Consider the following 16,723-nt stretch of genomic DNA (forward strand, 5'->3'; position numbering starts at 1 on the left):
AACCTTCAGGGACAAATGGGGGTAGCGCTATTTGGGGGGGAAGAGAGCCTTCAGGTGCAAATGGACCGAATTCTAAAGCAGAGAATCTCCAGGAACAAAATGAACCTGGGAAAAAAACCCTTCCTGACGAACCGGTTCCATCTGGCCCTGGAGGTTGTGCTCCCAGACAGTGGCAGAAGAGGAGGCTCTGTGCATACAGGGTCAAACAGCCTTTTTACACAATGCAGAGAATTAACCCCTTAGGTACCAGAGTGAGTATAACAGGCATGCTTTACTGCATATATACACACACACACACACTGATTTTACTTTTGGGCTTAATAACACTTTAAAGGGACAAATGAGCCTAGCCCTACGGGTGGAGACCCTTCAGGCACAGAGGAGCCTAGCCCTACGGGTGGAGACCCTTCAGGCACAGAGGAGCCTAGCCCTACGGGTGGAGACCCTTCAGGCACAGAGGAGCCTAGCCCTACGGGTGGAGACCCTTCAGGCACAGAGGAGCCTAGCCCTACGGGTGGAGACCCTTCAGGCACAGAGGAGCCTAGCCCTACGGGTGGAGACCCTTCAGGCACAGAGGAGCCTAGCCCTACGGGTGGAGACCCTTCAGGCACAGAGGAGCCTAGCCCTACGGGTGGAGACCCTTCAGGCACAGAGGAGCCTAGCCCTACGGGTGGAGACCCTTCAGGCACAGAGGAGCCTAGCCCTACGGGTGGAGACCCTTCAGGCACAGAGGAGCCTAGCCCTACGGGTGGAGACCCTTCAGGCACAGAGGAGCCTAGCCCTACGGGTGGAGACCCTTCAGGCACAGAGGAGCCTAGCCCTACGGGTGGAGACCCTTCAGGCACAGAGGAGCCTAGCCCTACGGGTGGAGACCCTTCAGGCACAGAGGAGCCTAGCCCTACGGGTGGAGACCCTTCAGGCACAGAGGAGCCTAGCCCTACGGGTGGAGACCCTTCAGGCACAGAGGAGCCTAGTCCTATGGGTGGAGACCCTTCAGGCACAGAGGAGCCTAGTCCTACGGGTGGAGACCCTTCAGGCACAGAGGAGCCTAGTCCTACGGGTGGAGACCCTTCAGGCACAGAGGAGCCTAGTCCTACGGGTGGAGACCCTTCAGGCACAGAGGAGCCTAGTCCTATGGGTGGAGACCCTTCAAGGATAGACAGACCAAGTCCTATGGGTGGAGACCCTCCAGGGACAGGTGAGTCTAGTCATATGGGTGGAGACCCTTCAGGCACAGATGAGCCTAGTCCTATGGGTGGAGACCCTCCAGGGACAGATAAGCCTAGTCCTATGGGTAGAGAACCTTCAGGCACAGATGAGCCTAGCCCTACGGGTGGAGACCCTTCAGGCACAGATGAGCCTAGTCATATGGGTGGAGACCCTTCAGGCACAGATGAGCCTAGTCCTATGGGTGGAGACCCTTCAGGCACAGAGGAGCCTAGTCCTACGGGTGGAGACCCTTCAGGCACAGAGGAGCCTAGTCCTACGGGTGGAGACCCTTCAGGCACAGAGGAGCCTAGTCCTATGGGTGGAGACCCTTCAAGGATAGACAGACCAAGTCCTATGGGTGGAGACCCTCCAGGGACAGGTGAGTCTAGTCATATGGGTGGAGACCCTTCAGGCACAGATGAGCCTAGTCCTATGGGTGGAGACCCTCCAGGGACAGATAAGCCTAGTCCTATGGGTAGAGAACCTTCAGGCACAGATGAGCCTAGCCCTACGGGTGGAGACCCTTCAGGCACAGATGAGCCTAGTCATATGGGTGGAGACCCTTCAGGCACAGATGAGCCTAGTCCTATGGGTGGAGACCCTCCAGGGACAGATAAGCCTAGTCCTATGGGTAGAGAACCTTCAGGCACAGATGAGCCTAGCCCTACGGGTGGAGACCCTTCAGGCACAGATGAGCCTAGTCATATGGGTGGAGACCCTTCAGGCACAGATGAGCCTAGTCCTATGGGTGGAGACCCTTCAGGCACAGAGGAGCCTAGTCATATGGGTGGAGACCCTTCAGGCACAGAGGAGCCAGCTCCATAGCATAACCTCCAGAAGAGAAGCCGCACTGCTGTACACAAAGTAACTTTTATTTTTGGGATAGAAACAGGTTTTTATTACAGGGAGGGAGAAAAGAAAAAATAAAATAAAGTTTATATCCACTATATACACAGGAGAGGCGAGCACAGCGACGCTACTCCCCTCCCAATGTTCCATGGCCGCCCTCCCCCCATGAACAGTCCATCCAGGTGTCGCTGGGTCAGGGCTCCTCCTTGGGCCCCGTGCTGCTTCCACTCCGCCCGTCTCGGCACTTCTGACAGTAATAGATGTCGGGAACGTTACTCTTCCGGATCTTCGCACAGGACAGGTGCACCCAGGTACAGCAAATGTTACACTCGATCATCGGGCGCCCCGCAAACGGCTTCTCGCAGTAACAGGTCACCAGGTCCCAGGAATCGTCACCTGTCACAGCCAAGACAAAAAAAAAACCATGGTGAGGAGGACAGAACGAGGCTTACCTTCTACCCCCTCCCCCACACAGAGGTGGGACAGGAAATGCAGAGAAATCTCTCCAACGAGGCTTACCCCCTCCCCCACACAGAGGTGTCACAGGGACAGGAAGGGCAGAGAAATCTCTCCAACGAGGAGAGAACAAGGCTTACCTTCTACCCCCCCCCCCCACAGAGGTGGGACAGGAAATGCAGAGAAATCTCTCCGAGGACAGAACGAGGCTTACCCCCTCCCCCACACAGAGGTGTCACAGGGACAGGAAGGGCAGAGAAATCTCTCCAACGAGGCTTACCCCCTCCCCCACACAGAGGTGTCACAGGGACAGGAAGGGCAGAGAAATCTCTCCAACGAGGCTTACCCCCTCCCCCACACAGAGGTGTCACAGGGACAGGAAGGGCAGAGAAATCTCTCCAACGAGGAGAGAACAAGGCTTACCTTCTACCCCCCCCCCACACACACACACACACACACACACACACACACAGTGGTGGGACAGGAAATGCTGAGAAATCTCTCCGAGGACAGAACGAGGCTTACCCCCTCCCCCACACAGAGGTGTCACAGGGACAGGAAGTACAAAGAAATCTCTCCAATGGGCACACAGACAAACCAATCACATTTGTAGGAGAAAGGTGAAGGTGAGAACTTCTAACAATGTTTATCGTATCTTCCCCTCCCACAACCACCTCCTCACTTCCTGTACAGGTGTCACAGGAACAAATAATGATTACAAATCTCCCCACCGGGGTCACAGAGTTAATAATATACAATGCATAGGGGGCCGTACTACTTACAACAGCCCTGATACAAAAGCAATGGGCGGGCTCTTGGGAGGAGTTATGCAAATATCAAATTGGTCAGACACACCCCACCAGGTTCCCGGGCCCCAGGGCAGTCATGGAGCCATGTTACTTTCTGCAAACAACGCCCACCCGGGGACAAGGGGGTGGGGCCACCCAGGTGACCAATCACCCGGGGGACAACAGGGGGGTGGGGCCAATCCCTCCTCTCAGCACTGAAAGTGAACATAAACCCAGACAGTGAAGGTCTCTACTCTGAAAGATTATTATGGGATGATCCTGCCAGAAACCTTCAGAGCCAATCACTGCCCCGCCAATCACTTCTCGCACTCCCGCTATTCACTAATCACTTCCTGCCAATCACTTCTCGCACTCCCGCCATTCACTAATCACTTCCTGCCAATCACTGCGCGTACTCCCGCCATTCACTAATCACTTCCTGCCAATCACTGCCCCGCCAATCACTTCTCGCACTCCCGCCATTCACTAATCACTTCCTGCCAATCACTGCGCGTACTCCCGCCATTCACTAATCACTTCCTGCCAATCACTGCCCCGCCAATCACTTCTCGCACTCCCGCCATTCACTAATCACTTCCTGCCAATCACTTCGCGTACTCCCGCCATTCACTAATGACTTCCTGCCAATCACTTCTCGCACTCTCGCCATTCACTAATGACTTCCCGCCAATCACTTCTCGCACTCCCGCCATTCACTAATCACTTCCTGCCAATCACTTCGCGTACTCCCGCCATTCACTAATGACTTCCCGCCAATCACTGCCCCGCCAATCACTGTCCCGCCAATCACTTCTCGCACTCCCACCATTCACTAATCACTGCCCCGCCAATCACTGTCCCGCCAATCACTTCTCGCACTCCCACCATTCACTAATCACTGCCCCGCCAATCACTGTCCCGCCAATCACTTCTCGCACTCCCACCATTCGCCAATCACTGCCCCGCCAATCACTGCGTGTACTCCCGCCATTCACTAATGACTTCCCGCCAATCACTACCCCGCCAATCACTTCTCGCACTCCCACCATTCACTAATCACTGCCCCGCCAATCACTTCGCGTACTCCCGCCATTCACTAATCACTGCCCCGCCAATCACTTCGCGTACTCCCGCCATTCGCCAATCACTGCCCCGCCAATCACTGCGTGTACTCCCGCCATTCACTAATGACTTCCCGCCATTCACTAATCACTTCCTGCCAATCACTGCCCCGCCAATCACTTCTCGCACTCCCGCCATTCACTAATCACTTCCCGCCATTCACTAATCACTTCCCGCCAATCACTTCTTGCACTCCCGCCATTCACTAATCACTGCCCCGCCAATCACTTCGCGTACTCCCGCCATTCACTAATGACTTCCCGCCAATCACTGCCCCGCCAATCACTTCTCGTACTCCCGCCATTCACTAATGACTTCCCGCCAATCACTGCCCCGCCAATCACTTCTCGTACTCCCGCCATTCACTAATGACTTCCCGCCAATCACTGCCCCGCCAATCACTGTCCCGCCAATCACTTCGCGTACTCCCGCCATTCGCCAATCACTGCCCCGCCAATCACTTCGCGTACTTCCGCCATTCACTAATGACTTCCCGCCAATCACTGCCCCGCCAATCACTTCTCGCACTCCCGCCATTCACTAATCACTGCCCCGCCAATCACTGCGTGTACTCCCGCCATTCACTAATGACTTCCCGCCAATCACTACCCCGCCAATCACTGCCCCGCCAATCACTTCTCGCACTCCCGCCATTCACTAATCACTTCCCGCCAATCACTTCTCGCACTCCCGCCATTCACTAATCACTTCCCGCCAATCACTTCTCGCACTCCCGCCATTCACTTCGCGTACTCCCGCCATTCACTAATGACTTCCTGCCAATCACTACCCCGCCAATCACTTCTCGCACTCCCGCCATTCACTAATCACTTCCCGCCATTCACTTCTCGCACTCCCGCCATTCACTAATCACTTCCCGCCAATCACTTCTCGCACTCCCGCCATTCACTAATCACTGCCCCGCCAATCACTGCGCGTACTCCCGCCATTCACTAATGACTTCCCGCCAATCACTGCCCTGCCAATCACTGCCCCGCCAATCACTTCTCACACTCCCGCCATTCACTAATCACTTCCTGCCAATCACTGCCCCGCCAATCACTTCTCGCACTCCTGCCATTCACTAATGACTTCTCGCCAATCACTGCCCCGCCAATCACTTCTCGCACTCCCGCCATTCACTAATCACTGCCCCGCCAATCACTGCGCGTACTCCCGCCATTCACTAATGACTTCCCGCCAATCACTGCCCCGCACTCCCGCCATTCACTAATCACTCCCCGCCAATCATTGCCCCACCAATCACTTCTCGCACTCTCGCCATTCACTAATCACTTCCCGGCCAATCACTTCCGCACCCCCGCCATTCACTCCTCGCACTCTTGCCATTCACTAATCACTGCCCTGCCAATCACTTCCCCGCCAATCACTTCCCCGCCAATCACTTCCCCGCCAATCACTTCCCCGCCAATCACTTCCCCGCCAATCACTTCCCCGCCAATCACTTCCCGCACTCCCGCCATTCACTAATCACTTCCCGGCCAATCACTTCTCGCACTCCCGCCATTCACTAATCACTGCCCCGCCAATCACTGCCCCGCCAATCACTTCTCGCACTCCAGCCATTCACTAATCACTTCCCGCCAATCACTTCTCGCACTCCCGCCATTCACTAATCACTGCCCCGCCATTCACTTCGCGTACTCCCGCCATTCACTAATGACTTCCCGCCAATCACTTCTCGCACTCCCGCCAATCACTAATCACTGCCCCGCCAATCACTTCTCGCACTCCCGCCATTCACTAATCACTGCCCCGCCAATCACTGCCCCGCCAATCACTTCTCGCACTCCCGCCAATCACTAATCACTGCCCCGCCAATCACTTCTCGCACTCCCGCCATTCACTAATGACTTCCCGCCAATCACTGCCCCGCCAATCACTTCTCGTACTCCCGCCATTCACTAATCACTGCCCCGCCAATCACTTCTCGTACTCCCGCCATTCACTAATGACTTCCCGCCAATCACTGCCCCGCCAATCACTTCGCGTACTCCCGCCATTCGCCAATCACTGCCCCGCCAATCACTTCGCGTACTTCCGCCATTCACTAATCACTGCCCCGCCAATCACTTCGCGTACTCCCGCCATTCGCCAATCACTGCCCCGCCAATCACTTCTCGCACTCCCGCCATTCACTAATCACTGCCCCGCCAATCACTTCGCGTACTCCCGCCATTCGCCAATCACTGCCCCGCCAATCACTGCGTGTACTCCCGCCATTCACTAATGACTTCCCGCCAATCACTACCCCGCCAATCACTGCCCCGCCAATCACTTCTCGCACTCCCGCCATTCACTAATCACTTCCCGCCAATCACTTCTCGCACTCCCGCCATTCACTAATCACTTCCCGCCAATCACTTCTCGCACTCCCGCCATTCACTTCGCGTACTCCCGCCATTCACTAATGACTTCCTGCCAATCACTGCCCTGCCAATCACTGCCCCGCCAATCACTTCTCGCACTCCCGCCATTCACTAATCACTTCCCGCCATTCACTTCTCGCACTCCCGCCATTCACTAATCACTTCCCGCCAATCACTTCTCGCACTCCCGCCATTCACTAATCACTGCCCCGCCAATCACTGCGCGTACTCCCGCCATTCACTAATGACTTCCCGCCAATCACTGCCCTGCCAATCACTGCCCCGCCAATCACTTCTCACACTCCCGCCATTCACTAATCACTTCCTGCCAATCACTGCCCCGCCAATCACTTCTCGCACTCCTGCCATTCACTAATGACTTCTCGCCAATCACTGCCCTGCCAATCACTTTGCGTACTCCCGCCATTCGCCAATCACTGCCCCGCCAATCACTTCGCGTACTTCCGCCATTCACTAATCACTGCCCCGCCAATCACTTCGCGTACTCCCGCCATTCGCCAATCACTGCCCCGCCAATCACTTCTCGCACTCCCGCCATTCACTAATCACTGCCCCGCCAATCACTTCGCGTACTCCCGCCATTCGCCAATCACTGCCCCGCCAATCACTGCGTGTACTCCCGCCATTCACTAATGACTTCCCGCCAATCACTACCCCGCCAATCACTGCCCCGCCAATCACTTCTCACACTCCCGCCATTCACTAATCACTTCCCGCCAATCACTTCTCGCACTCCCGCCATTCACTTCGCGTACTCCCGCCATTCACTAATGACTTCCTGCCAATCACTGCCCTGCCAATCACTGCCCCGCCAATCACTTCTCGCACTCCCGCCATTCACTAATCACTTCCCGCCATTCACTTCTCGCACTCCCGCCATTCACTAATCACTTCCCGCCAATCACTTCTCGCACTCCCGCCATTCACTAATCACTGCCCCGCCAATCACTGCGCGTACTCCCGCCATTCACTAATGACTTCCCGCCAATCACTGCCCTGCCAATCACTGCCCCGCCAATCACTTCTCACACTCCCGCCATTCACTAATCACTTCCTGCCAATCACTGCCCCGCCAATCACTTCTCGCACTCCTGCCACTCACTAATGACTTCTCGCCAATCACTGCCCCGCCAATCACTTCTCGCACTCCCGCCATTCACTAATCACTGCCCCGCCAATCACTGCGCGTACTCCCGCCATTCACTAATGACTTCCCGCCAATCACTGCCCCGCACTCCCGCCATTCACTAATCACTCCCCGCCAATCATTGCCCCACCAATCACTTCTCGCACTCTCGCCATTCACTAATCACTTCCCGGCCAATCACTTCCGCACCCCCGCCATTCACTCCTCGCACTCTTGCCATTCACTAATCACTGCCCTGCCAATCACTTCCCCGCCAATCACTTCCCCGCCAATCACTTCCCCGCCAATCACTTCCCCGCCAATCACTTCCCCGCCAATCACTTCCCCGCCAATCACTTCCCGCACTCCCGCCATTCACTAATCACTTCCCGGCCAATCACTTCTCGCACTCCCGCCATTCACTAATCACTGCCCCGCCAATCACTGCCCCGCCAATCACTTCTCGCACTCCAGCCATTCACTAATCACTTCCCGCCAATCACTTCTCGCACTCCCGCCATTCACTAATCACTGCCCCGCCATTCACTTCGCGTACTCCCGCCATTCACTAATGACTTCCCGCCAATCACTTCTCGCACTCCCGCCAATCACTAATCACTGCCCCGCCAATCACTTCTCGCACTCCCGCCAATCACTAATCACTGCCCCGCCAATCACTTCTCGCACTCCCGCCATTCACTAATCACTGCCCCGCCAATCACTTCTCGCACTCCCGCCATTCACTAATGACTTCCCGCCAATCACTGCCCCGCCAATCACTTCTCGCACTCCCGCCATTCACTAATCACTGCCCCGCCAATCACTTCTCGTACTCCCGCCACTCACTAATGACTTCCCGCCAATCACTGCCCCGCCAATCACTTCTCGCACTCCCGCCATTCACTAATCACTGCCCCGCCAATCACTGCCCCGCCAATCACTGCGCGTACTCCCGCCATTCACTAATGACTTCCCGCCAATCACTACCCCGCCAATCACTGCCCCGCACTCTCGCCATTCACTAATCACTCCCCGCCAATCATTGCCCCGCCAATCACTTCTCGCACTCTCGCCATTTACTAATCACTTCCGCACCCCCGCCATTCACTCCTCGCACTCTTGCCATTCACTAATCACTGCCCCGCCAATCACTTCCCCGCCAATCACTTCCCCGCCAATCACTTCCCCGCCAATCACTAATCACTTCCCCGCCAATCACTTCTCGCACTCCCGCCATTCACTAATCACTGCCCCGCCAATCACTTCGCGTACTCCCGCCATTCACTAATGACTTCCCGCCAATCACTTCTCGCACTCCCGCCATTCACTAATCACTTCCCGCCAATCACTGCCCCACCAATCACTTCTCGCACTCTCGCCATTCACTAATCACTGCCCCGCCAATCACTTCTCGCACTCCCGCCATTCGCCAATCACTGCCCCGCCAATCACTGCCCCGCCAATCACTGCCCCGCCAATCACTGCCCCGCCAATCACTGCCCCGCCAATCACTGCCCCGCCAATCACTGCCCCGCCAATCACTTCGCGTACTCCCGCCATTCACTAATGACTTCCCGCCAATCACTGCCCCGCCAATCACTGCCCCGCACTCCCGCCATTCACTAATGACTTCCCGCCAATCACTGCCCCACACTCCCGCCATTCACTAATCACTGCCCCGCCAATCACTTCTCGCACTCCCGCCATTCACTAATCACTGCCCCGCCAATCACTTCCGCGCCCCCGCCATTCACTCCTCGCACTCTCGCCATTCGCTAATCACTTCCCGATAATCACTTCCCGCTGAGAACTACACAGCTCACGCCGTCCAATGAGGGAGGCTGGGGGCGGAGACGCGACACACCTCACGCCGTCCAATGAGGGAGGCTGGGGGCGGAGACGCGACACAGCTCACGCCGTCCAATGAGGGAGGCTGGGGGCGGAGACGCGACACAGCTCACGCCGTCCAATGAGGGAGGCTGGGGGCGGAGACGCGACACAGCTCACGCCGTCCAATGAGGGAGGCTGGGGGCGGAGACGCGACACAGCTCACGCCGTCCAATGAGGGAGGCTGGGGGCGGAGACGCGACACAGCTCACGCCGTCCAATGAGGGAGGCTGGGGGCGGAGACGCGACACAGCTCACGCCGTCCAATGAGGGAGGCTGGGGGCGGAGACGCGACACAGCTCACGCCGTCCAATGAGGGAGGCTGGGGGCGGAGACGCGACACAGCTCACGCCGTCCAATGAGGGAGGCTGGGGGCGGAGACGCGACACAGCTCACGCCGTCCAATGAGGGAGGCTGGGGGCGGAGACGCGACACAGCTCACGCCGTCCAATGAGGGAGGCTGGGGGCGGAGACGCGACACAGCTCACGCCGTCCAATGAGGGAGGCTGGGGGCGGAGACGCGACACAGCTCACGCCGTCCAATGAGGGAGGCTGGGGGCGGAGACGCGACACAGCTCACGCCGTCCAATGAGGGAGGCTGGGGGCGGAGACGCGACACAGCTCACGCCGTCCAATGAGGGAGGCTGGGGGCGGAGACGCGACACAGCTCACGCCGTCCAATGAGGGAGGCTGGGGGCGGAGACGCGACACAGCTCACGCCGTCCAATGAGGGAGGCTGGGGGCGGAGACGCGACACAGCTCACGCCGTCCAATGAGGGAGGCTGGGGGCGGAGACGCGACACAGCTCACGCCGTCCAATGAGGGAGGCTGGGGGCGGAGACGCGACACAGCTCACGCCGTCCAATGAGGGAGGCTGGGGGCGGAGACGTGACACAGCTCACGCCGTCCAATGAGGGAGGCTGGGGGCGGAGACGTGACACAGCTCACGCCGTCCAATGAGGAGGCTGGGGGCGGAGACGTGACACAGCTTACGCCATCCAATGAGGAGGCTGGGGGCGGAGACGTGACAGCTCACGCCGTCCAATGAGGAGGCTGGGGGCGGAGACGTGACACAGCTTACGCCATCCAATGAGGAGGCTGGGGGCGGAGACGTGACAGCTCACGCAGTCCAATAAGGAGGCTGGGGGCGGAGACGTGACAGCTTACGCCGTCCAATAAGGAGGCTGGGGGCGGAGACGTGACAGCTCACGCCGTTCAATGAGGAGGCTGGGGGCGGAGACGTGACAGCTCACGCAGTCCAATAAGGAGGCTGGGGGCGGAGACGTGACACAGCTTACGCCATCCAATGAGGAGGCTGGGGGCGGAGACGTGACAGCTCACGCCGTTCAATGAGGAGGCTGGGGGCGGAGACGTGACAGCTCACGCCGTCCAATAAGGAGGCTGGGGGTGGAGACGTGACACAGAAAGCTGCATGTAAATGACAGGACTGGCTGTACAGAACTCTGTATTGGGGGATTCTCAGGGGCCCCAACCCCGGAGTACTGACACACGGCCATTCACCACCTCTCCAGCCCAGCTCCGCCCACATGTCACAGGAGGCGGGGACAGAGTCCACCTTCATGGTGAGGTGCAGAAATGTTGCTCCATCCAAAAGGGAGGGGGGGGGGGGAACTCCCACAGAAGGAGGAGCCAGCAGGGTAAAAACACTCCCCAAACCATAACCCAATCACCGTGAAGTCACAGGGTGAGGGCGGAGCCTACAATGGACTTCAGCAGCAGGGAGGAGCTAGGCTTTTTTTTTTTACATATTCACACTCCGCCCTTACCTGACTCCACCATGATGTCTTCGTCCATCACCTGCGTATCGGCGTCACTGGAGCTTCCCCCGCCGTCCCGGCTGCTTTCTGCGCTGGTTGGAGGTTGCGGTGCGGAGGGAGGAGCCAATGGTCTCCGCCCCCTGTCCTCGTCATCAGTGTCCGTGTCACTCATTTTCATAGTGGCTCCACCTCTGTGTCTCTGCCTCCTCTTCCTGCGGCTGCTCCGCCTCACGCGGGAATGCTCCCCCCCCTTCCTCTTCGCGCTGCTTCCTCCCGGCTGGCCCTTGGCCTTCATGACGAAAGTCTGGATAGTGCTGAGGTCAGAGGTTGCCGGAGCGGAGGATCCTCGGGGCGGATCCGGGGAGTCCCAGCTGTCGCTCTCCTCTGTCCGATGAGGGGATGTGCCTGGAGGGGTCCATGATGGTTCCTAAGGGGGAGGGGGGGGGGGGAGGGGAGACATGTTTATAGATGACCACCATCGGTCCAAGAATCCAACCACACCTTCCCAGAACCTCGATATCAACCCCCCCACCCAGAGAATGGACCCTCCAGAGAGCCTCAACTCCCCCCCACCAAGAGAATGGACCCCCCAGAGAGCCTTGATACCACCAACCCCACCCAGAGAATGGACCCTCCAGAGAGCCTCAACTCCCCCCCACCAAGAGAATGGACCCTCCAGAGAGCCTCAACTCCCCCCCACCAAGAGAATGGACCCCCCAGAGAGCCTTGATACCACTCTCCCCACCCAGAGAATGGACCCTCCAGAGAGCCATAACTCCACCCCACCAAGAGAATGGACCCCCCAGAGAGCCTTGAAACCACCCACCCTACCCAGAGAATGGGCCCTCCAGAGAGCCATAACTCCACCCCACCAAGAGAATGGACCCTCCAGAGAGCCTCAACTTCCCCCCACCAAGAGAATGGACCCTCCAGAGAGCCTCAATACCACCCCCACCAAGAGAATGGACCCTCCAGAGAGCCTCAATACCACCCCCACCAAGAAAATGGACCCTTCAGAGAGCCTTGATACCAACCCCCCACCCAGAGAATGGAACCTCCAGAGAGCCTCGATACCACCCCCCCACCCAGAGAATGGAACCTCCAGAGAGCCTCGATACCAACGCCCCAGCAAGAAAATGGACCCTCCAGAGAGCCTCGATATCACCCCCCCACCAAGAGAATGGACCCTCCAGAGAGCCTCGATACCACCCCCCCACCAAGAGAATGGACCCTCCAGTGAGCCTCGATACCACCCCCCCACCAAGAGAATGGACCCTCCAGAGGGCCTCGATACCAACCCCCCACCAAGAGAATGGACCCTCCAGAGAGCCTCGATACCACCCCCCCCCACCAACAGAATGGACCCTCCAGAGAGCCTCGATACCAACCCCCCACCAACAGAATGGACCCTCCAGAGAGCCTCGATACCACCCCCCCCACCCAGAAAGCCTCGATATCAACCCCCCCACCAGGAGAATGAACCCTCCAGAGAGCCTCAACTCCCCCTCCCCCCCCCCCCCACCAAGAGAATGGACCCTCCAGAGAGCCTCAATACCACCCCCCCCCCCCCCCCAGAGAATGGATCCTCCAGAGAGCCTCGATATCACCCCCCCACCAAGAGAATGGATCCTCCAGAGAGCCTCGATATCACCCCCCCACCAAGAGAATGGATCCTCCAGAGAGCCTCGATATCACCCCCCCACCAAGAGAATGGATCCTCCAGAGAGCCTCGATATCACCCCCCCACCCAGAGAATGGACCCTCCAGAAAGCCTCGATATCAACCCCCCCCACCAGGAGAATGAACCCTCCAGAGAGCCTCAACCCCCCCCCCCCCCCACCAAGAGAATGGACCCTCCAGAGAGCCTCAATACCACCCCCCCACCCAGAGAATAGACCCTCCAGAGCCTCGATATCACCCCCCCACCAAGAGAATGGATCCTCCAGAGAGCCTCGATATCACCCCCCCACCAAGAGAATGGATCCTCCAGAGAGCCTCGATATCACCCCCCCACCAAGAGAATGGATCCTCCAGAGAGCCTCGATATCACCCCCCCACCAAGAGAATGGATCCTCCAGAGAGCCTCGATATCACCCCCCCACCCAGAGAATGGACCCTCCAGAGGGCCTCGATACCAACCCCCCACCAACAGAATGGACCCTCCAGAGAGCCTCGATACCAACCCCCCACCAAGAGAATGGACCCTCCAGAGAGCCTCGATACCAACCCCCCACCAAGAGAATGGACCCTCCAGAGAGCCTCGATACCACCCCCCCACCCAGAGAATGGACCCTCCAGAAAGCCTCGATATCAACCCCCCCCACCAGGAGAATGAACCCTCCAGAGAGCCTCAACTCCCCCCCCCCCCACCAAGAGAATGGACCCTCCAGAGAGCCTCAATACCACCCCCCCACCCAGAGAATAGACCCTCCAGAGCCTCGATATCAACCCCCCCACCAAGAGAATGGACCATCCAGAGAGCCTCGGTACCACCCCCACCAAGAAAATGGACCCTCCAGAGAGCCTCGATACCAACCCCCCACCAAGAGAATGGACCCTCCAGAGAGCCTCGATACCAACACCCCCCCCCCCCCCCCCAAGAGAATGGACCCTCCAGAGAGCCTCGATACCCCCCCCCCCACCAAGAGAATGGACCCTCCAGAGAGCCTCGATATCAACCCCCCACCCAGAGAATGGACCCTCCAGAGAGCCTCGATACCACCCCCCCCCCCCACCCAGAGAATAGACCCTCCAGAAAGCCTCGATATCAACCCCCCCACCAGGAGAATGAACCCTCCAGAGAGCCTCAACCCCCCCCACCAAGAGAATGGAGCCTCCAGAGAGCCTCAATACCACCCCCCCACCCAGAGAATAGACCCTCTAGAGCCTCGATATCAACCCCCCCACCAAGAGAATGGACCATCCAGAGAGCCTCGGTACCACCCCCACCCAGAGAATGGGCCCTCCAGAAAGCCTCGATATCAACCCCCCCCCACCTGGAGAATGAACCCTCCAGAGAGCCTCAACTCGCCCCCCCCCCCCACCAAGAGAATGGACCCTCCAGAGAGCCTCAATACCCCCCCCCCCCCACCCAGAGAATGGACCCTCCAGAGAGCCTCAATACCCCCCCCCCCACCCAGAGAATAGACCCTCCAGAGAGCCTCAATACCCCCCCCACCCAGAGAATAGACCCTCCAGAGAGCCTCAACTCCCCCCCCCCCCCCAAGAGAATGGACCCTCCAGAGAGCCTCAATACCACCACCCCCCCACCCAGAGAATGGACCTTCCAGTGAGCCTCGATACCACCCCCCCACCCAGAGAATAGACCCTCCAGAGAGCCTCAACTCCCCCCCCCCCCCCAAGAGAATGGACCCTCCAGAGAGCCTCGATACCACCCCCCCCCACCAAGAGAATGGACCCTTCAGAGAGCCTCGATACCACCCCCCCCCCCCCCACCAAGAGAATGGACCCTTCAGAGAGCCTTGATACCACACCCCACCCAAGAGAATGGACCCTCCAGAGAGCCTCAAACCCCCCCCCCCAATGCAGAGAATGGACCCTCCAGAAAGTCTCAACCCCCACCAAGAGAATGGACCCTCCAGAGAGCCTCAACTCCCCCCCCACCCAGAGAATGGACCCTCCAGAGAGCCTCAACTACCCCCCACCACCAAATGCAGAGAATGGACCCTCCAGAGAGCTTCAACTTCCCCCCATCCAGATAATGGACCCTCCAGAGAGCATCAATCCCCCCCACCCAGAGAATGGACCACATGGAGAGCCTCAATACCACCCCCCCACCCAGAGAATGGAACATCTGGAGAGCCTGAATACCACCACCCCCCCAAGAGAATGGACCCTCCAGAAAGCCTCAACTCTCTCCACCCCCCCCCGAGAATGGCCTCTCAACCGCCTAGAACCCCCCCCCCCCCCGAGAAAGGAACCTCCAGGGAGCCTAAACTCACCCCCCCCCCCGCGAGAATGGACCCTCAACACACCCCCACCAAGAGAAAGGACCCTCCAGAGATCCTCAACTCCCCCCCACCCAGAGAGCCTCAATACACCCCCCCGCCTGCCACCCAGAGAACCTCAACTCACCATCCCCACCCAGAGAATGGACCCTCAACACACCCCATCCCCACAACGGACCCTTCAGGGACCATCAACTTCCCCCACCCTGAGAGCCTCAATACCCTCTCCCACCCACCCAGGGAACAGACCCTCAACTCGCCCCACCCAGAGAATGGACCCTACAGAGAGCCTCAATACCAAACCCCCCCCCCCCCCCCCCCCGGTGCCACCCAGAGAATGTCAACTGCCGCCCCCTCCCCCAAGAGGGGGAAAAAAAAAAAAAAAAAACAGGGATCCTCATCTCCCCCTCCACCAAGTGTACGGACCCTCTAGAGAGCCTCAACTTCCACCCACCCAGAGCATCAAGGAAACATGGAGACCACCATTCCCCCCCCCCTCCCTCCGGTCACTCACCTCCTTGTTGGGTGGGGGGATGTATCCGGCATATGCCAAAACAAAGCTGCAGAAGCGGTTGAAGTCCTCCACCGTGCGGGAACGTTTCTGGGGGGGCTGCTGGGGGAAACAGAGACCGGGGTTATTATATTACCACCCTCAAACCTCCCCCACTCAGGATAGAAGTCACATGACTAGCAACACACAATGTGTACTTACCTCTGTGGCCGACTTCACCTCTGTAGACGTATCTGAAGGAGAGAGAGAGAGATCTGTTATTACCCAAAATATTACTGCCCCCCCAGATACCCACCACATACCACCCCCCCAGACACCCACCACATACCACCCCCCCCCCCCAGGATACCCACCATATACCGCCCCCCCCAGACACCCACCACATACCGCCGCCCCCCCTCCCCCAGGATACCCACCACATAACGCCCCCCCCCCGATACCCACCACATACCGCCCCCCCCCCAGATACCCACCACATACCACCCCCCCAGACACCCACCACATACCGCCCCCCCCAGACACCCACCACATACCGCCCCCCCCAGACACCCACCACATACCACCCCCCCAGACACCCACCACATACCGCCCCCCCCAGGATACCCACCACATACCGCC

General features: G+C 58.4%; 1 protein-coding gene across 1 annotated transcript; it reads right to left on the reverse strand.

The window, feature by feature from the left end:
• Window positions 1–2,063: 2,063 nt before the first annotated feature.
• Window positions 2,064–16,405, reverse strand: PHF23 (PHD finger protein 23). Its single transcript, XM_073623963.1, has 4 exons — window positions 16,307–16,405; window positions 16,109–16,204; window positions 11,636–12,053; window positions 2,064–2,454 (listed from the first exon to the last, which is right to left on the reverse strand). The coding sequence occupies exons 1-4, from the start codon at window positions 16,403–16,405 to the stop codon at window positions 2,252–2,254; spliced, it is 816 nt and encodes a 271-aa protein (XP_073480064.1). The 3' UTR covers window positions 2,064–2,251.
• Between the last annotated feature and the right edge of the window lie 318 nt (window positions 16,406–16,723).

The sequence above is a fragment of the Aquarana catesbeiana genome, linkage group LG03 (genome assembly GCF_042186555.1).
Source record: "Aquarana catesbeiana isolate 2022-GZ linkage group LG03, ASM4218655v1, whole genome shotgun sequence".
Classification (NCBI taxonomy): domain Eukaryota; kingdom Metazoa; phylum Chordata; class Amphibia; order Anura; family Ranidae; genus Aquarana; species Aquarana catesbeiana.

Excerpts from the sequence above, each read along its gene's own strand:
- PHF23 (XM_073623963.1), bottom strand. The coding sequence starts at position 16,405 with ATGTGGTGGGTATCTGGGGGGGCAGTAATATTTTGGGTAATAACAGAT. Across the intron at positions 12,054-16,108 it reads TCCCCCCACCCAACAAGGAG|GAACCATCATGGACCCCTCC; the intron begins GTGAGTGACCGG and ends CCTCCCCCTTAG. Across the intron at positions 2,455-11,635 it reads AGACATCATGGTGGAGTCAG|GTGACGATTCCTGGGACCTG; the intron begins GTAAGGGCGGAG and ends TGGCTGTGACAG.